The sequence below is a fragment of the Lepidothrix coronata genome, unplaced genomic scaffold (assembly GCF_001604755.1).
Source record: "Lepidothrix coronata isolate B3197 unplaced genomic scaffold, Lepidothrix_coronata-1.0 Scaffold106, whole genome shotgun sequence".
Lineage (NCBI taxonomy): Eukaryota > Metazoa > Chordata > Aves > Passeriformes > Pipridae > Lepidothrix > Lepidothrix coronata.
Genome location: NW_016690286.1, coordinates 1,192,883 through 1,214,326, shown reverse-complemented (window position 1 = coordinate 1,214,326; position 21,444 = coordinate 1,192,883). Strand labels below are relative to the sequence as shown.

General features: G+C 47.3%; 1 protein-coding gene across 1 annotated transcript; it reads left to right on the top strand.

Moving 5' to 3' along the window:
* Positions 1-6,039: 6,039 nt before the first annotated feature.
* Positions 6,040-8,753, top strand: SP8 (Sp8 transcription factor). Its single transcript, XM_017823843.1, has 2 exons — positions 6,040-6,238; positions 7,275-8,753. Exons 1-2 carry the CDS (start codon positions 6,218-6,220, stop codon positions 8,751-8,753), a joined length of 1,500 nt encoding a protein of 499 aa, XP_017679332.1. The 5' UTR covers positions 6,040-6,217.
* The last annotated feature ends 12,691 nt before the right edge of the window (positions 8,754-21,444 follow it).

The window sequence follows — 21,444 nt, the reverse complement described above, 5'->3', positions numbered from 1 at the left end:
CGAAAGTTTTGGTCAATATTCTAGGCAAAATATGCTCAACAGATGAGAGTGGAGATGCAGCCAGAAAACAACTCCAGCTATTTAAACTGCCAAATGAGACATAAAGCAGCATTGTAAAAATCATCTGGAAAACAGGTTTTTCTATTGAAGTCGCTATGTGTTAATTACTGTGATCTGGAAGAGCTCTGTATCTAAATGCTTGGAAGCCGACTTTCACCCGCATATGTAAATGAAGAAAGTGCTGAATCTAAGCCAGAGGGTTCATGTTCGGATTCATTTCCGTGCATGCCTAGACATTAATATGTGTTCATGTAGGGTTCGTACAGTACGAGGTGTTATTTCCTTATAAAGAAACACCAGGTCTCGCTTTCCATTCTCCTTACAAAATTATTCGCATTATTTATGCTACATTGAGCGATCTAATTTCTTCGTGATAGTCAGCTAATTGCTCTGGCAGGTAATTAGAAGCGGTTTACAACGCAAAGGGCTTTTGCGGTGGCCCTCGGATTATTAAGTTGCTCTGTAAATTATACCATATTTGCCGAAGAGAGGGAGGGGGAAGGGGCTTTTGAGAACTTCTTCTTCTGCTATCAGAGCTGAAACACGTCCCCGTCCACCCCCCAACACTTAAAAAAATCGGGGGATGGGGCTCTTCCAGGGCTCAGAGTCGAATTATTCTCAAGCACGCGATCTGAAGCCCATTTTGTTCGTGCTCACTGGTCCAGAATAACTTGGCCATAATGGCCGGGAATGGGCCAGGTCTGCAGCAAGCTTCCTGCGCCCTGGCAGCATCCAGCAGGCATGTGGGAAAAGAATGGCTTAAATGGGGACATCTGTTCAGTGTTGCTCATCTCGCTCCTGCAGCCAGGTCGGGTTAAGAGAATAACCTGTTCGCCACCTTGCCTCCCTCCCGCTGTTCGTCTGCCCACCCCCTCGAAGTTAATAAGGCTGCTGGGCATGGGGGAAGGGCGCGAGAGGGGTGACCTAATTGCTTTGCCATATAGGCAAATAACGACAGGGAAAGGTGGCAGCTACATTGTAAGAGGAATAGTAAATATATCAACATTGGGTCTCTCGAGTCAAATCGCAGAAGTTTTGCATTCAGGAGGAGTCTGTGGTGCACACTGAGTGCGTGAACGGATGTGGGCAAAACCTTCCTGGCATAGTGCTTCGAAGGTACGTCTTTCCCAGAGGACCAGGGGTTCCTCCACTCCGCAAACGGCAGAAAGCAAAGATTTTTTAATTTTCTTTTTCCAGAGTGACAGTTTTGTGCAGTTGGGAGAACAAATACATGCATACATACATACATACATGCGTGGAAAGCTTTCCCTTTCTTCTCTGTTCTTTGCAGACTACGATTTTGGGTGCATTAGGATTTGTATATGCAAGTGTCTAGCACACACACATTTATATATCGCACATATACACAGGCGCCCATGCGTGTGCATATGTGCATATATATGTATGTATATATATATATATATGTTTATATATAAATAGCATGTTATATGGGGCATGACCCAGCTTCAGACAGCCTATCTAACGGGAACGTCCTGTTTTGCACACCTATTTCTCAAACGTTTACTATATCTTTTCACCCTCTTGTAAAGCTTGTACTATGATTTGAACACGTGTGGTTAAACCATCGGACTCAGAGCAGCTCCTGGATTATTTGTAATTAAACGCAATTCCCAAAGTAACATTTATCTTCCCGAAACTGCGATTGCAATTGTCAACCGTCTGGAGGAGACGCGGGGTAATCTGGAAGCATTACCTCCTTTCCTAACGGAGCAGAATGAAAAGAAATCAATACCGCTGAGGAGAAGAATTTAGTAGTTTTTAACTATAAGTGGTGCCTGGGAGAAGGTGATATATAATAGGAAAAAACAGAAAGCAGCTTAAACAAACCTATTCTAGGTAAGACCACAGGACCGGCGACGGGGGCTCCGCGCTCTGCCCCGCCCGGTGCCGGCGCGCCCAGCTCGGGCGCTCGCTCTCCCCTCCGGCGTCTCCCGGTACTTACATGACCGCCTAGGAGCCGCCGATGCGTGCACAGCGATAACGTACCGGGGGAGCGGGGGGGATGGTGGGGGGAAGGGGGCAGAGAAAAAACGGGGAGAAGAAGGAGGAGATGCGGATCGTATCTGGGCGCACACCCGCGATGTAAACAGGATGGGTGTGAAGGTGCCTCTTCCTTTCCCTCCCCAGGCACGCAGACACCAACATGTGCACGGTGTCTTCCTGGGCTAATCTAATTACAGGGACCTTTCGGAGGCGCAACCAGCTTTTTTTTTTTTTCTTTAACACACATCCAGACAAATAAATAAATAAACGCCGAAAGACATTGATGCGAATGCGCCGGCTGCGAGCCGGCAGGTCGGCGTGTTTCCTCGCCAAAGTGGCTCAGCGAGAAGCCCGGGTTCTGCCGGGCACCTCCCCGCCGGCTTAGCGGGGGAGCAGCCAGGCCGCGCAAGGCTGGGGAGCGCGGAGCAGGCAGGGGGACGGGGACCACGGTAGGGTTGGGGGGTACCTCGACCAGACACATTTGTACCGATGGAAGAAATAACGCCGGTAACCTACGTGGCAATAGATGCAGGTACCGGCGTATGTGCACTGTCCGCTGCCGCCGAGCTGCACCAGGTGCCCGACAGCGAGCTCCGGTCTCAACGAAACTGCCCAGTGAGGCAGTGACGGAATCGTCCCAGGTAAAGCACAGCAATGCAGAGGTGTGGATGGAAGTTAAAGAACGACATTAACCACCCCTTTTGCTCAGTGACCGCTCGGCACAGCACGGTCAGTTCTGGCTGGTGACTGTTTTGTTTAATTTACGTGCTATTCCCCTTTCTCCGCTCCCCGTCCAAGCCGAGCCCTCCTGCGCCTGTCACCCCTCGGTAAATCTTCCAGGTGACAGATTCCAGGTGAAGGTGGCGGGGGAAGGGGACACCTCCTGGCCCTCACCTACCCAGGGCAGCAGGTGAGGGGTGATGAGGGAAACACGGGGGGAACGCAAAGTCTTCCAGCGCACGGAGCTCGGGGAGGGCAAGGACAAGGCCCCCGCCCAGGGGCTTTCCCCCGAGACCATGGGAGCAGAGCTAGGAGCCGCTGGACGCAGAGGAGCCGAGGCTTCCTCCTCACTGGACGCTTGAGAGACAGCGTAGAGCAGCTGCACCACCGAGAAGGCGACGGGAGACCGCGGCTCCCACCCGTGTGCCTCTAAATTGGCGCAAGGGTGGCGTGAAGCGCGTTCCCTCTCTAACATGGACATCCAACACACGGCGTGGTCAGCGTGCAGTTTAATCTTTCTAGCTATGCCTTTTCAAATGGCACAGAGCTCTGTTTCCTCCGAGAGAAATCTCCCCCTACTCCCTGGTAGCGCTGTCTGTAGACAGGCGAGGACCCCTAGTACAGGGGTCGATCCATCTCTGTCCACTTGCCGGTAGCAGCGCGTAGAGTCAGGGTTTTGCTCCGAGAAAAATCCACCCCGCTCCCCGAAAGGTTAGTGACAGCTATCCTTGTGGTTAAAGTTCCGAGATTGCTAATGTACATTGTAGACACAAGATGTTAGTTAGACTTGAGCAAGTTTTTCCCAGGATGTAAATTAGGTCCCAAAAGCTGTTGTCCAAATCGAAGAAACAGAGAAATTAATCTGGGAGACTATCCATCATAGGCTGTAATAAAGGGAGCGACATGGATGAGACAGATGATATGATTAAGGAGCTGTGGTCGTTTTAATTAACTTTTTGCTGTCCTGTAATGATCAAACTGGTCAACAGACCCGGTCAATAAGCATGTTAATATCAAACAAATAAAACCAGGGATGATTAAAAACCTCCTGGTTTATTAAATTTGAAATTCAAATGAAATTTATGCTGCAGATGCATACAGAATGCTAATAGATTTTAGCTTTATTGAGAGTGGATCCCACAGGTTTTCAAGAAACGGCACGAACATTTATCTACTCCCGTACATCAAACTTCAAATGGGGGGGAAAAAAAGTTTTAATTAATTTCGGGAAAACCTCTCTTGTCTCCCCCTCCACCCCTCCCTCCCGTCCCCACCTGCATATTATGTTGATGTACTGCACCCTTAAGTGCAGTGGTCAATAAGGCAAATGCAAACAAAATTGTAAGCTTCCTTAAATCCTTTGCCCAGCAGGCAATGTATACAAAGGGGGAAGGTTACAGATGTTTCGATGGTGAATTCAGGAAAGATCAGCTCATCGTTCTGAAAGTTCAGAAACTGCTGCTTTTCCAGTTTCATGGAAATTGTCAGAGGATAGCAGGAGGATGCCCACTGGCAGGAGTTTTGTGATTTCTGGTCTGATGCATTTACATTTTTTTCCCTCCCTCTCAGTTGAGTTTCCTTGTAAAGACTCCCACGACTATTTTTACAACGAGTTTTTCATCATTTCCAAGACGGTGCTTTTAAAGGAAAAGCACACTGAAAATTAAGGATTTTTGACCTCAAATGAAAAGAGTCAGGGCAAGCATCGGAACAAACAAACACGAAGAAGACCAAGAAAAGACACGTTTCCTCTGGGCAGACAAGTGTAGACAAAGTACGTATGCAAATGGAAGACCCACCCGACGAACCTCTCCTAAAAAGAGATATATCACTAACGTCTTCTCCTTCCCCGGTGGATGGTAAAGTCTCTCAGACTTTCTGGGGCTGAAAAGAATGCGTGTCGATCTTTTTACCAAACCTGGCACACCACAAAATGCGATTTTGTGTTCCTCTAAAATGTAATGCACACGATGCTTGTTTTGCTCTTACGCTTTCTGATCTATGTCTTAATAGTTCTTCTCCATCCCCAGCAGATAAAGAAAGTGGAGACTAAAAGTTAATAAGTATTCATACAAGGGAGTATCTCCGGGAAATGTTCTTCCCCTCTTCGCGGGTGATAGTATTGATTAAATTAAACCCGAAATTTACACAAGTGTGCGTTAGGTCTGTAAAATGAATATCATTATAGAAGGAGAGCAAAGCAATGAAGTTAATTCTTTTTTATTTGTTAAACGGAGTTCCCTCCTTCCCCCACCCATTCCTCCTTCTGGGCTGGCCTGTCACGCCTTCTCAACAGGCTAAAATCATTCAGAGCAGCTCGCGGGGAGAAACGCGACATTTATGGTAACCGTCAGCCTTCAGAGAAAGAAAGCAGTTCATTAATTTACTTCACTCTTACTTCAAAGTATGATAATGTACGTTACCCCCTTGATCAATAGATATGATGTACAGTCAATACCCCACGACACGGAAACGGGTCAAAACCGAGGCCGAGACAATAAGAAAAACAGCCCCTGGGAAGCTAAGCAAAGCCGCGGAAAAACAGCGGGGGTTAGAGCACCTGAGCGAGCGGGGCCGGGCCGGGGCAGCCCCCGCGGGCGGCTCCCCCAGCGAGAGCGGGAGCGGGCTCTGCCCTTCTCCGCAGCCACCTAGCGCTGGACGAGGGGCCGAGAGGAGCAAAGAGCGCACCTTCGAGGTGCTCCGGGACGAGGCGGCGGGGCCGCCCGGCAGCCAGCCCCTGATTGTGCCGGTGCCGCTCGGGCGGATTCCGGCTTCTGCGACCCCACCTCCGAGAATCACGCCGGAAAACGCGGGTCTGCGAGGGCGAGAAGGGAGCAGACGGCAGAGAGCAGTGGCCCGAAGTGTTTCCCCTCCTTGATGGGACAACGGGAGAGGAAGGGCTAAGCAGAGAGGAGCGGGGCGGGGAGACCCCGTGAAGAAACGGGATGCTACCGCGCTCGCCAATCTTTGCCGATAATCATAGTAAAACTGAGATGATGATGATGACATAAAATTTAGATATAAACCGCTCCGCGGAAAAAGAAAATATAACCTATTGTCAGATTACAGGCATGGAGGGGTGATGGAAAGGGGCGGCAGGGACGAAGCAGCCCGACCCGGGGCTAGCGGTCCCTGCGGACAGGGACTGTGGCTCGTCGCCCGACGACGCGACTGCGTGAGGTCATCAGCGCCGGCGGGGCTCGACGGAGGGGCTCGACGGCGCTGATGACCTCACGCAGTCACGCCGTGGAGCGAGGCGGCGGTGGCGGGGATTGGTTGGCGGAGGCTCAGCGGCACTTCAAAGCCGGCGAGGGAGCTACAATTGTGGTGGAATGGGCGGAACTGATCATTGTATTGCACACCTCTAAAAAAAACACTGCCTCTGATTTATCAATATAAAAAAGATCCTCTGAGAGGAGGGCACTTTTGTGTGATGGCAACTTCACTTCTAGGGGTGAGTCTAAGGATTTTTTTCTCTTGCTGGTTTAATTGGTTTCTTTTTATTGTCGATTGGAGGGGGTTAAAATAACCCCTGTCTTGACCGGGGCTATCAGTCTCCTCTATTCAGCTCTTTTTTTTTTTTCCTTTCTTTTTTTTTTTTTTTTTTTGAAACTTAAGTACAACTGAGTTTAGGAGAAAAGAAAGAGTGAGAGGGGGAAAGGGGGCAGAGTCACTTTTCAGTGAGCAGAAAAAGGTTTTAAGGGCATTTGTAGAAACAACCTACAGCGCCTGGGCTGTGCTGTTCCTGTGCCCCTGGAGAAGTGGCTTTTCTTCTTTACTTGTGACTGCTGGAAGAAAAAAAAAACAAAACCAACAAACAAAAAACCCCCAAACCTAGCACTATCATTTTTCCTGTGCAATTTTTTAAATTTGCAACAGATTGTGGCTTTTTGTTTCCCTTTAAAATAACACAGCCCACCGTGTCTAGCAGGTACGTTCAACTCGTGTATACATACATATTTACATACGTTAAATTTAGATATGTATTTCATTACCGTTGGTACGTAAATTAGGCTGACTTTAGGAAAGTTCTTTTTAAAAAAGGACTAATTTGATAATCCTACAATTCTATGTTTAAGAAAACAGCCTTACTGACCTGTGGGACGGGGACTGGCCAGGTCCCGGGGAAAGGGAACAGGCTGAAACGTAGCTGCCGCCGTGCCGGGGGCATCTTTAAAGCTACGGTAACAGACGCAACTTTCCCCCCCCTCTTTTTTTCTCCCCCTTTTTTAACCCTTCCCGAGCTCCTCCGTGGGAGGGGAGTTGGATGGTGAAAAAAAGCTTGGGAAGGCGTTTGGAGGCAGAACCGCGTTGCCGGCCCCAGCGAAAGGATCCTCCCGCGGGAGTCGGGAAACTTTGCGGCCGGGGCCGGCGGAGCGAAGCGGGGCCGGGCGGCGGAGCGGTGCCGGGCGCGGGACGCGGGGCGCGGGGCGGCGGGGCCGCTCCGATCCTGACGCGGTGGGGCGGCCCTCTCCCCTCTGTGCTCGCAGGAGGAACCGCGGGTAGGCTCCACGCCTCTGGCCATGCTCGCTGCGACCTGCAACAAGATCGGCAGCCCCAGCCCCTCGCCGTCCGCCCTCTCGGACAGCGCGTCCTCCTTCGGCAAAGGCTTTCACCCCTGGAAACGCTCCTCCTCTTCGGCCTCGGCGAGTAGCTGCGGCGCCGTGGGCTCCGGCCTCCCGGGCTTCGGCGTGGCGGGCGCGGCGCGAAACGGCTCCTCAGCGGCGGCGGCGGCGGCAGCGGCAGCGGCGGCCGCCCTGGTCTCGGACTCGTTCAGCTGCGGCGGCTCGCCGGGCTCCAGCGCCTTCTCTCTCACCTCCAGCAGCGCGGCGGCCGCCAGCTCGCCCTTCGCCAACGACTACTCCGTCTTCCAAGCGCCGAGCAGCGCCGGCGGCGGCGGCGGCGGCGGAGGCGGCGGCGGAGGGGCGACGGGACAGGAGGCGGCGGCGCACCAGCCCGTCTTCATCTCCAAGGTGCACACGTCGGTGGAGGGGCTGCAGGGCATCTACCCGCGGGTGGGCATGGCGCACCCCTACGAGTCCTGGTTCAAGCCGTCGCACCCGGGGCTCGGTGCCGGCGAGGTGGGCTCGGCGGGCGCCTCCAGCTGGTGGGACGTGGGCGCCGGCTGGATCGACGTGCAGAGCCCCAACGGGGCGGCCGCGCTGCCCGGCTCGCTGCACCCGGCGGCCGGCGGACTCCAGACCTCGCTCCACTCGCCGCTGGGCGGCTACAACTCGGATTACTCTGGCCTGGGCCACTCGGCCTTCAGTAGCGGCGCCTCCCCGCACCTCCTCAGCCCCGCCGGGCAGCACCTCATGGATGGATTTAAGCCGGTGCTGCCCGGCTCCTACCCGGACTCGGCCCCCTCGCCGCTGGCCGGCGCCGGGGGCTCCATGCTGGGCGGCGGCCCCGCCGCGCCGCTGGCCGCCTCGCCGCGCTCCTCCGCCCGCCGCTACTCGGGACGCGCCACCTGCGACTGCCCCAACTGCCAGGAGGCCGAGCGGCTGGGGCCGGCGGGGGCCAGCCTGCGCCGCAAGGGGCTGCACAGCTGCCACATCCCCGGCTGCGGAAAGGTCTATGGCAAAACCTCGCACCTGAAGGCGCACCTGCGCTGGCACACGGGCGAGCGGCCCTTCGTCTGCAACTGGCTCTTCTGCGGCAAGCGCTTCACCCGCTCCGACGAGCTGCAGCGGCACCTGCGGACCCACACGGGCGAGAAGCGCTTCGCCTGCCCCGTCTGCAACAAGCGCTTCATGCGCAGCGACCACCTCAGCAAACACGTCAAGACCCATAGCGGCCCTGGAGGCGCCGGGGGCCCCGGCGGCGGCGGCCCCGGCGGTGGTCCCGGCCCCGGCGGTAAGAAGGGCAGCGACACCGACAGCGAGCACAGCGCGGCCGGCAGCCCGCCCTGTCACTCCCCGGAGCTGCTGCCGCCCCCCGAGCCCGGCCACCGCAACGGCCTGGAGTGACGGGCGGAGGCGCGGGGCCGTCGCGCCCCTCGGCCCGCCGCCCTCCCGGCCGCGCAGCGCCCCCGGGCGCGCAGCCCTGCGGCGGGGACGCGGACACGTAAGTAGCCGCCGCGGCTCCGCAAGAACCGCTCTCAGCCTCGTGGCCGCTCCGCTGCCCGTCCAGAGCCCCGCCCGGGCCGGGCGGTGCGGCCGGGCCGCGCAACCCCCGCGACGGGGGCAGGGGAGCGTTTGGGCAAGGGGAGGGAGCCGCGACCCGCTGTGGGGCGGCCGAGCCGCCGCCTCCCTTCCCCTTCGCCTTGAGACGCCCCCGCCTCGTGTTGCTTTTAGAGAGGACCCCCCCCCATCCTTCTCGTTCCCTCTCGCTTTCCCGCTGGAAACCGGCCCGTCCCCTCTCCCTCAGCCATTAGAGCCGATACAGCCGCGGCGCCCCGGCGGGGCGGGCGTGCGGGCCGGGGCTGCCCCGCGGCGGGGCCTCCGACGGCAGCGCAGTCAGCCGCCGTCCTTACCCCGAGCTGAGACTCAGACCTGCCCTCGCCTCGTTAACTGCTCGAAGCCCGTCTGCTCCTCGGGGCTGGAGCGGCAGCGTGCTGATTTCCCGTTCCCCCTTATTTTTTTTCAATTTTAGAGAATCGTTTATCTCCCTGAGTCCAAATTTCACTGCGTTTGCCAGCGCATTTGTATAATTCTCGTTTGAGCAGGAATCGCGAAATACGTTGAAAATAATTAGGTTGAAAGTCGTATATTTTTTTTTAAACTCCAGACAAATGAAGAAAGCATCGTGGGTTTCAAGCAAAGATGTATTTCCAATGCCAAAAAGGGAGGCTGGGGGGGAATAGGAAAATAAAATATTTGTAAAATATGTCTGAACCTATAGGTTTGTACCACTGGGGAATCGTTCTAGATTAGCTAACAATTAAATAAAACTCCACCAATGTATCGGTGTGAGGTGCAGTTGTCCAGGAGACGATTTTGTATAGTATTTTTCTTGTAAATTACTTCCAGTAAATATTTGAAAATATATTGAAGTACACTTGAGCTTTTTTTATTTTTATTTTTTTTTATTATTTTTTATTTCTTTTCCTGTCACAAAAAAACATTCTTTTTGCAGTCCTGGTTCACTGCATTCTTTTACTGGACTCGTTCCTTGAAGCGTATATCAAATCACACTTCAGGATATAGGTTTTGCTTGAATATTAATTTAGGTAGGCATACAACTGTAATTAAGCAAACAATATTTGATAAATGTTGAATGACATTTAATTTAATGGAGCATGTACTTATTTGCATTTGCTGGCAGTTCAGGTATAGTTATGGTGAGAGTTCTCCTATATTTCATAAACTGGGTTTGCCACGACCCATGTATTAAATAAACTGTCCAAGTGAAACTGAACTAACGTTGGCCTATGTGTATTTCCTGAAAATAATATTGATAAATGTTAATAAACACTCCTGATACTACATTAGCAGTTTGCAATGCTGCAAACTAATTGTCTCATTGTAATGTTGAAATAATTTGGATATTTCACATTGAAATGAAAAGCCCTTCGCTGGAACATTTTAGATTTGCATTTTAAATGCATGAAATGTAATTGATTTTTATCTGTAATATTTTAAATGGTATTAATAAACTCCAGAAGAACATTCTACCTTAGGTCAGACAATTGTTTTTCTTCTTTGTAAGTCCATCATGACAATCAACGATTTACTTTGAACTCATAGGGCATGAGTCGTTCCCTAGAGCTCCACAGAAAAGTGAAAATACAACGAATGTAAATTGTAGCACCAATGAGAGCAACTTTGAGACATTAAAATGAATAAGTTTGTGCTCTCTTTCATGCCTTTTACGAAGCACTGGTAGAGGAAACTAAATGAAAGACTTTTTTTTTATAATTATTTTTATCAGACTAATAGTACAGTGCCTCTTACAAAGCCCAGTGTATTTGAAGAGCTGCTTTGCATATGTCTCCTCCTTGGAATTATTTTTTACGTCGCGTCAGAGTCATTGTGAAAGGATTTAATATTGAAATACTGAGGGTCATTATTTCTTTAAAAGACAAAATAAAAAGTGGTCCTCCGCTTTTGTTTTTGGGTCAGGTGGCTGTGGCTAGGAACAATGCTAATTGCTGTAGGTAGCGCTAACTTCTGCAGGTCTCAGGGGTGAGAAACTTCGCGGCTGTGTGTGAAAACTCCCTTCTCCTTTGGGAGTGTTTTTTCTGCCGGACTGGGAATCTGGGCAATTTCTGGAGCTGGAGTATGTCGCCAGCCAACCAGTCCAGCACCGCTGCCCTTGCTGTGTCCTTTAAATCTTTTCCACAAGCTGTCCCTGAACAAAAATAAAAACACTATTGCGAGTGTCTTTTATACTGGAACAAAAATAAAAACACTATTGCGAGTGTCTTTTGTACTGGAACAAAAATAAAAACACTATTGCGAGTGTCTTTTGTACTGGTAGCATTTACTTAGCATTTTGTAGGAAAAACAAAAAACCCAAAACAAAACCAAAATCCCAAACCAACCAAAAACCACCACCAAAAAAACCCCCAACAAACCCCAAACCCTCACCAAACCCTCAATCTGCTAACACTTTCTCTCAACACTTTTTTTTTTTTTTTTTTTTTTTTGAGAGGCAGGAGGCATGTGGAGGATGCATAGTTCTTATTTGGAAATTTGGCCTCTTGGGTTACACAGACAGGCAATGCTCACTGTCAGTGATGCACTATCAGGGATAGAGCATGGAATTTGCACAGCAGAAAGGTCTTTGTAGATCATATATGTAGAACATGTTGTTAGTAGTAACATAAACAGCAGGTATTAAACTGCAGAGCAAAAAGCACAGACAAATCAACTCCAGATGCAGTCAAGATTTTGGTCCTCTGCATGGTGTGGGAGTTACAAGGGGCTGTTAACATCCACTGGAAACAAGAGCTGTTCTGATTGACTTTTTCTGAGCTGCGTTTTGATTTTTTTTCATTACAAGTACAACCATCAGAGGTCTGCAAAGTTTCCTACTGAATCAATGCAACAGTTTGCTCTGATTTTTTTTTTTTTAATGCCACGTAAATGAAGTGGCTAACAGCACCTGATTTCCCCAGTGGGAGTCAGAGGTAGTGGTTATGTTACCTGGAGGTTTTAGTCCTGATCGAATGGGCTGAACACCAATAAAAAGGATAATGGAGCAGTGGATAACTTTTAATACTGCTTCTCTGATATCCCGCTGAAAAGAGAGCGCTGTCAAAATGCTGCTATCCGGGAACTTTATGGTTTGTTTAGGGCACTGGTTACTCTGTCTCGGGTCAGTCTGGCAGTGGGATAGAAGCACAGACAAAATGCAGCCTTCTCTCAGGAATGAACATGTGCTTCTGCCGTTTGGAAGCTGCCAGTTTGGATCCGGGCTGTGTGAACACACATCTTTTTCCTTTCTTTAAACAGCAAAACCCAGCACTTGAAGGCTGAATAGCTCCTCTTTGTAGTGGATTTACTCTTACTAAACCCTTCCAGATAAGGGCATTGAGTTGTTTGATAGGAGCCGGGAACTTGTCTCTGCGTTGTGCAGATCAAGGTAGAGTTAAACTAGTTCGCTGACCTACAGGTCAAACCAGTGTCCATCAGCTTACCTTCCAACTGCCTTCAGATGATTGTGGCCATTCCCGTTTGCTCTCTGACCTTTTAAGTCGCTTCCCTTCAAACTCGTAGCAATGTCTATCGAATTTCGTGTCCTGCTTTACCCATTATTCGGCTTTTCAGTGTCATTTTCCAGTTTAAATTTTCAACAGAGCAGTGATAGAAGATGTGTGGAGCTGAAGTGATTTAAAACACCATTTCTGACTGCTGTAGTGCCTTACCCGCTACCTTCAGCCTGTGCCGGAGGAAATTAAACAGTGATCAAAGGCTGTTAACTTCTCCTCAATTCCAGTCTAGGAATGTGAAAGCAGAAAACAAGAAATGAAATCTCAAGTGCTTTATTTGTGGATGTGATGGCTAATCCTGCCGTCAACACCTTCACAGCTGTAAAATCGGCAGAGTAAGTATACTCGATGCAGTCCAACAAATCCTTCAGTACAAATGGTAGTAAGTAAGTATGCACTTGCCAAAATCTGCCACACTTCAGTTACATTCTGTGAAGCGATCTTTAGTTTAGTTTCAGGAAGAAAGAGCTGGGGAAAGGTGGAACAAATTAGGTGTGTTGTTACTCGTGCTTTCACCAGATTTATGATTAAAGGACAAAACTCTTTTGCTGTATCAGAATAACCTTGTGCTTCTTAGGACAAGTTGTGGTCTGCTTTCTCAGCTCACTCTATTACATATTGCTTTATCCTACAGATATTTTATAAATTCCTTATCAGTTCCATGCACATTTTGCAATATTCGTTTTAAAAAATAGAGGGGGGGAACACCAATTTTTCAACTAATGCGTGTGTGGCATCATTTTAAGCAAACTGGCCATCTTGTGCTTAAGTGTATGAAGAAATTATTGCACATAAGGAAGGTGTACATTGAGGAAAAACTGCGCCATTTAGTACAGTTACTGTGTTTCCAATTCTGTGGTTTTTTAACTGCCTCTTGGAATTATTCACTTTTTTTTAAAAAAAAAGGGATTAGGGAAATAAGGAATAATGGCAAGCAATAGTACATAGGAGCTTTAGTGGGGCACTCTAAATACAGAGTAATTTCCTTTTACACTTGTGGATTTCGACACAAACTGGGATCCCATATTACTCCTTGAACAGTGCACAATTTTCCAAGAAGCGTATTTATAACCACCTTCAAGGCCCAGTAAGGGGCTGGATAATGGACCCACCTCCTGGGGAGCAATCTCGGTCTTGGCAATTGGAGATTTCTGCTTCAGGTTGAGTGATATTGCTCTGCAAAGTGCAAAAAGCAGACACGGAACTCCAGCGCTTTCTCAGATGAAGTGTCGGCGGCCCCAGGGCGGCAGTGCTGGGGATAGCCCTCTCTCCCGGCCGGGGCCCCGGGATAGCCCTATGGGTCGGGGATGGAGAACGGAGGTTTTTGGGCGTTCGTCTCTGGTTACGGAAAGAGAGATGGTGGGGCGGGGGGCTTCTTTTGAACAGTTTTTTCTTCTGGGGAGATGTCAAGCTGTGCAAATATCTTTTGCGGGGACGAGGAAAAGAATACTTCTAAAAAAATATTATTATTATTGCCTTCTCTTTACGCCTGTCCTCATTCCTTGAGATAGGAGGATGCGTAAGTGTGTGCCTATACCCTCGGCGCACCTTTCAGCTGCCTCACACCTTACAAGCGAGGCTCCCGCTGTCAGTAAAGCCGGCCACTCGCACATCCCAGTTGCTGCTGGGCAGGAGGCTCTGCACCTCTGCTGGAGTTGCTTCACGTTCCTGCACTGGTGCTTCTTTCAGGAGAGGGGAGCTGCCTTTCCATCCCTCCTGTTCCCTTCTTCTGCCCCGACTCGGACACAGACACACACACACACACGGGAGTGCGGGGGCGGCGCGGCCGGTCCTGCCGCGGGCTCGCAGCGCCACCCGGTGTGTGCGCCCCGTCGGCGGCTGGTCCCCCGCGGGGGGACTGAACTGAACAGCCGGGACTGCCTGGGCGATGAGCAGAGTGGGAACTCTCTCAGGCTACACAGAGCTTCGTGGCTGACCTGCGTGAGGGTTGACCCGGAGGGTCCCGGCCGCCTCTGTCGTCATCACACAGGTGGTCGCACCGAGTTCCAGTGTGTCCTTCAAACTCGGGGTGTTTCACTTCAAATCACAGTCAATTCTCTCTCCCTAAAGAAGAACTCTCCTATCCTCTCCTCTCTCCTTGCTCTTCTTCCCCCCAGGTGACACTCCGCGATGCTCTTTAGGAGGGTGGGCTTATTTATTTACAGAGCAAACGGTCGGGAAGTCCCTTCTGCGGTCAGAGATGCAGCGTCCCACCTTTACGGGAAAAAAAAAAAATCCGTGAAATCGCCTGGAAATAACTGAGATGGAGGAGGTGCCTGCAGCCCCTTACGCTCTGCCGAGCATCGACCTGGCGGCTGGGCGATGGGGAGGCCGGAGGTTCCTGCCGGGACAGACCGATATCGTCGTCGCAGATGAAGAGGTGCTGGAAATGCGAAAGCAGCCACTAGGGCAGGATTTGGGATTTATTTTAAGTGTTTCATCCCCGACTTCTTTGAAAGCTGCTGGGAGGGGGAGGTGACAGGGTGACGAGGGCTTTTGGCTGAGTTGCTAAACTCATTCATGTTTAACGCCAAGTTGCTTTTCCCCCCTCCCCTCTAGTTATATTGGAGAAAATTCAGTCCCGAGAAAACGTTTGAAAGTACTTTCCTATATTTTCTGAACTTAGCTTCTCAGGTAGTTCAGGTGTTCCGTTCACTGACTTGTGCTTGCAAAAGGCAGAAAGTGTGTTCCTGACAATTAAAGTTTCTTCACATTTAATTAACGCTGCTCCTGAGTCTTCTTAGAAAGCTTTTATTTTTTTTTTTAATCCAAAGTTATAGCATGTTATTAAATTCTTACAACACCGTTGGCACCCAGTTTGGAAAGGGCTAACGGGGGAGCCGGGCAAGCTGCGGCCCTGCGGGAAGCATCGGCAGCGGCTACCGGGGTTTGGGGTTGCGGGGCTTGGGGGTCGGAACGACCTGAGGACAATGCAGCGGAATGGGCACATCTACCAAAGGTGTACTCTCAAAGGAAAGGTGGCCGGCAAGGCAAACCCCTTCAGTTTGCAAATGAAGTGTCAAAGTACTATCGTGGGCTGCTTCCCTGTCTCCGATTGCAAGGAGCAGGCCGTCCGATTTGGAACTACTAGGAGGAAGTTTTAATGCGCAGAACTGCAGGGGCTTTCCCTTCTTCACCGATATTCCTCCTTACACAGCTCTCGCATTTTTTAACCCCTCAATTGTCTCCTCCAGTCTTCAGAGGGGACCTTTTTTTTTGTTTATTTTGTTTTTTTTTTTCGTGCTCATACCTGAAGACCAGTGAATCCATTCTTCTCCATTAAACTAATCGGCCTGCTGTGAGGATGCTGCCTATCCTTGCAAATCTTACCTATTGCAAAAACATTACCACCCCCACCCCCCCCAATTGCCTTCTCAGAGTTGCCAGGTGAGTCCTGTGCTCCTCGCTTCCATCAGGGTAAAAGCAGGCAAGCCATAATTATTTGTCTGTGGCAATATCTGCTTTCTCCAAATAGATAAATAACCTGTAAAGTGGAATTGCTGAACAGCAAAGAATGATAGATTTGGTGTGGATTTTAAGTAGGCCATGCAAACAGGCTGTCTCATGGAGGAAATCCCTAACTGGTAGGAAGTTGTTACCTGAAATGTCAGGAAGAGCTAATATCACTCCCAATCTGCTGCGAGTGTTTGCTTTGCTTTGCATAGTCCAATCATTACTACACTAAGAATGGGGCTTAATTTGCTTATCCATACACACATGAAAAGACAAAGCCAAACGGGAAAAACATTTGCCAAATACGTTTTTCAATTCCTTACTATGCTGAATGCAGCAGCACACTGCTAATTCTGTACAGCCATCTTCTGTGTTAGGACAAACACAGGTCTCATCTTGTAGAGGTGCCCAGAGCAGAACTTCCTCCCTCCAGAGCACTGATGTCAGTCACACACAAAGTAACACAGCCCTTGCCCAACAGCTAGGGAGTTTATCAGTCTCATGCACCAAGCCCAAGATTTCCAGCAGGCTTCTGTTTGAATGCCCATTTTGACACTGGATCACATCTACTTTCAATTAAACTCAACAGCCTGTGGGAACAGCTGCAGGCTAAATTTACCTCCCATTTTGCCAAGCACAGAATTTTTAGAAGAATGAATGAATTGAAAACTTATGCAAGCAGCATATCTTTATTTAAAAAAATTGCTCTCAAAGAGGACATTCTTGAAAAAGTATGTGCAATATATTTGTTTGTAGTTCTGCCTAATCCTTCTCCCTTCGTGACACAGAGACACAAAAATTCAGTTTGACCTGTTTCTGCTCATAAATGAAAAAGGCTTATTTGATGTCAAAATCATGCTGTGGATCTTGTTTCTGTTCTGGAGAGCTACTGTGTACCCAAACATGAGTTCAGTTACACGAAACATGGTATGTAGGAGTTCGTAATGTTTTATAGACGTTAAATCACAACCTGGTTAGCATTCATGTCAGGCTCTGCTAATCTTCACTTGCTGTGACAGATATGAAGTTTTTTCTGACTGAGTCAGGTAAGAAAGATGATGGACTTCTAATTATTAGCCAAGGTGCTAAGCTTCCACATCTCTACCCTTTTGCCTAATGTGAGGGAAATATTCCATGGCACAGTCTGTTCAGCATCATGGCATATCAGAGAGTGGGTTGTAAAAACCTTTTTACTTATACAGCCAAGTTGAAATACAGATCAAAAAATCTTCCTCCTCTTGCCTCAGGATTGTTTGTTCTTAAATATACAGTAGGCAATGATATCCTGTTGTCAGTAATAATATATAACATTGTTGCAGACAAAAGGAGAAACCATGTTGCCTGATAGAGATAATATACATTATACAGGACAGACTACTTACTTTCAATATCTTCCAATTGAACCTTAATAAAAGATGAAATGCAGGAAAAACCCCCATGGTTGATGGTCTTAATTAACAAGTCTTCTTTTCATCTGGTAGTATTTTTCTGTTTTGTTTTGGTTTTTTAATTTGGTAGTAGAAGGACATCTTTCTTTCATACCATAATTGCTGACTTGCTATCAAAATGCTCGTGGGAGACCTGAGGGGAGTTTAAAAAATCCCCAAAACCTCAAGAAGACATGCACGTCAGCACTTCTCTTCATGTAAAGGAGCGAGAGGTCCAATAGCTAAATATGAAAGAAAAAAAATTCAGCCTTTTGTAAAATGATTGATGAATTGTATTTACTGATTGTTGGCTGAGCACACATTTTACCTGCTGCCATATATTTAAAATTACATGTGTGGATTTTGTCATTTGGTAGAAGAGGAAAATGCACTTGTGAAGTCAGGCTTAACTCAAGAAAGTTCTACTACAAATACTTCCATATAATTTATTTTGTGTCTACATGCACAGAAGATATGAGAAGGGAATAGCTGCATCTACTAAATACATTTTTGGCACATAATTTAGCCACATCTTCCCTGTTAGTAGCAGTCATCATGATCTCACTAAACCTGGTATCCCTCCCTTACTCTTTTTGTAAGCTGTCATCTCTAGCCTGACTGCAATAACTCCTCTGATAAAATCTCTGTTTAGTCTGTGTTGGACAAATTTTCATTCTCATCAAACACTGATTTTATTGGGGCTTTACCTGCGTGAAGACTGAGCTGAAAAGTCAATTATTATGAATGCTATGCCTTCATAATATTTATGCACATGATAATGTGCTTGAGGACATAAGCACACAAGAGAAACAAGGGTCTTGATTATGGGCAGATCTCAAGGCTGATCTTGCAGTCATCCTTCCACTGCCAGCGTGGGTTTCTCTAGTTTGGCATTTTCTGATCTCTGAGGCATAACCTACGTTTCCAGAGAGATAATACAGGAGGGAAAGTACTTTGCCTATTCCCTCCTTTTTGAAAAAAAACCAAATCCAAAAGCAAAATAAAACCTAATGAAGACAATAGCAATAGGAAATAGACCATAGACACTTGGCTGCTGCCAAAACCAGCAAACACCTTACTTTACAGGTCCCTACATGATTATGTGTGGATCTCCATACATGCTCTCAGGATCTGTATGACCACTTTGGTGTTTTAACCTGCCAGGTCCCCTGTGAGCTTGACCTTGTTGAGGTGCTTTGACGATTCCCCACATAAACAACTGGGATTTAACTCCCCACACAACGTACAGAAAACTGCTTCTAATGAATGATGAGAGGAAGGACACAGCATATCTCCCTTTCCTGTGACTCATCACTTGCCTGGGATCCAACAAGGTAGGACTTCCAAGTAGTCAGAGCAGAGATGCCCAAGCCAAGAAGAGAGAAGAATTTCAGTGATGTTGTCCCCGAGTGCTGTTTAATTGCTAAATGCACACTGACAATCCTAAGCATTTGCTCCAGAGATCAAATGATATGTGGTTTCTCCTGGATTCGTGCCAAACAACAAAGAGATCTGTATCTTAACTGAGATACAAATGTTGATGAAAGCTTCTTCTGCAATGGGAACCGTAACAAAAACTGCTGGGCTGGATAGATACTCTAATGAGTAACATGACTTGAGATTGGCCTTCTCTTTAATTGGAATATAGTAATAAACTCCACTACCTAGCTACCTATTTTCTTAATTTTTAGGAAGATAATTGCCCCTCAAACCAGCCAACAGATATAAGAGATCTTGTGAGGAGAGGTACAGAGGCAGACTGGTGGTTTGATCATATGAGAATTGTTTCCATAAGAAATCACTTCAAACTACAAACAAATTTAACTTCATATGTGCATACTTGTAAGCATTATTTAATGAACTCAGAATCATTTTTTCCTTTTTTTGACTAATAGAAGAATATGTTCCTGATATCACTAGCGATTGGCTGTTTTCTTGAGGCAGTCTCTAGTGATATGATGCAATGCTGCATTTACATTTGGTGAGTATGTTTCCTGTTACATAAAGCTGATCTCTGTAACTGAGGTTGTAGGATGAATTACTCTAATAAGTGAAATTCAGAAGGGAATTGAGAACACTTATCTCAGACTTATAAACTAATTAATTAGCAAAAAACTGTTTAACTCAGAAACTGCTACAAAAAGGCTTGGAAACTGAAGTTACTGAATTTCAGATTACTTTTCTTAAAATGTACTGCCTTACAACCTAGTTTTCTGCATGTGGAATAATTTTGGAATACTTTTTGTTTGATGAAGCTAAGTCAGTGATTTTCCCTGAGCAGACAGGACCTTAGATTTCCCTTTTAACTGATGGGAAAGCATCTCACATAGTGCAAAACCTGCCACAAGGACCAGTTACTCTCCTCCCTGTAGGAAGTTGGGAGTACAAAACCTCCATTGTGAAGATATTCTGTATCACTGGACTATAGCAGTAGTGGAAAGCAGTATATTTAGGATGGATTTAGGACTGTTTAAAAGAAACTCTTTCCCACTGTGTAAAGAGCAGCTCTGATCTCTCTTCCAAGACTGAAAGACTTAATGCAGCAGCATGAAGTATGCATTTATGTGGAAGAGAAGTGGAAATGTGCATAAGTTATACCACAGTTCAAATAAACTACAAGAATACCCAGGGTACTTTCAAAGTTTAACAGGAAAGTTATATATCTAAACATATAAAATCTCATGTCTATGGAACACTACTGATACAGGGAGTTAAGACCTTCACAATAAATCTGAACAGAGGGTTGGTTAGAACAGGAGAGTGGGGTGATGGTGAATGAGACTACGCAGCAGGTGAGAGCAGGCACCAGGGTGGCGCTGGAGGCCAGAAAGGCACTGCAGTCATGCCTCCAGGCACAAAGTGTCTCTCCTTAGCCAACTATGTGACATGCTGAGGGAGGGATAGAAGTCTCAGTCACAAATACTCGTTGTATAATTGTTAAATATGCCTGTAATACAATTCTGACAGAGGCAATTATCACTCCAGCATGGTTGCCTTGGGAAGCCTTCCTCTCCTAGACTGAATGGCAACTATCAAATCTCAGTTGGTTTGCCTCAAAAAATATGAAATGTTGCCTTTTCACTGAAATGGGTTGTTTCCCACTCTGTTGTAATGAAAATGAATGTAAATTAAGCAAACTGTCTTTACTAACTTATGAACTTACTAAATAACCTGATAATTTTTATAAAAAGACAAGCCTTATTTTGCTGTATTTGCAAAACTATTTTCAGGTTTTTATATTTTCACAGTTCTTCCCAGCTAAAAGTGTCAATGTTTACTTCCTGAAAGTAAATCTAAAAAAGAGGTGCTGAAGCATCTAGCTAAAAATCAAGTGAAATCTACAACAATATATTGACTTTTTTTCCTATGTTTTTGACCAAAAAAAGAGGTCTTTCCAGTAATGCCAATTAGGTTTATTATTAGCATGGGAAAAGTGTATAAAAATTTCAGCCAGCATTGCAGGTCTTCTGCTGGGTGGTCAGGTCCTGTCTACTAAAAGATAAGTAGTAAACTTTTATAGGATGATAGGCTAGACTACCCTTCTCCGGCAAAGCTCATGTGGAAGTAACACTATTGCAGCAAGTGTCTGTTTGAGGATTTGCAAAAAATCCAAGCACCTTTTCTATGGGCATATTCACAGTTTGCTTCCTAAAGCACCTGGAACAAGTCAAAACAAGAGCAAGAGGGTGGAGGGCCCAAGTGAACAGCAATATCTACTTCCAGGGTAAGTAAGTGACTGTCCCAGCTGAAGGTTCCCAACTGTTACATGGTTTGAGCTTTTCCAGATTTCAAACTACAAATGAGATATTTCCAGGTAGACCACCAAATTACTAAACTGTGTTACGCAAGAAAAAGTATTCAGCACTCTGCTAAGAAGCAGCCAAAATCATCCGACATTCTCAGCCTGCACCCACAGAAAAGGAACAATTCCCATAGCAAAATGATGGATGAACAGAAGACCTGACACGTAAGGCACTCTGAAGAGGACAATCAAGGTAACTGAAATTCAGAGAAAGATAAATGTTACTGTCAAGCAAAATACATTATAATGAAATTTATAAGTTTAGATGTAAAAAATACAAAGATGAAATAAGCTTATCTTTAACAAACACAATCTGTCTTTTC

Coding starts and splice junctions, on each gene's coding strand:
- SP8 (XM_017823843.1), top strand. CDS start 6,218: ATGGCAACTTCACTTCTAGGG. Junction 6,239..7,274: donor TGGCAACTTCACTTCTAGGG/GTGAGTCTAAGG, acceptor CTGTGCTCGCAG/GAGGAACCGCGGGTAGGCTC.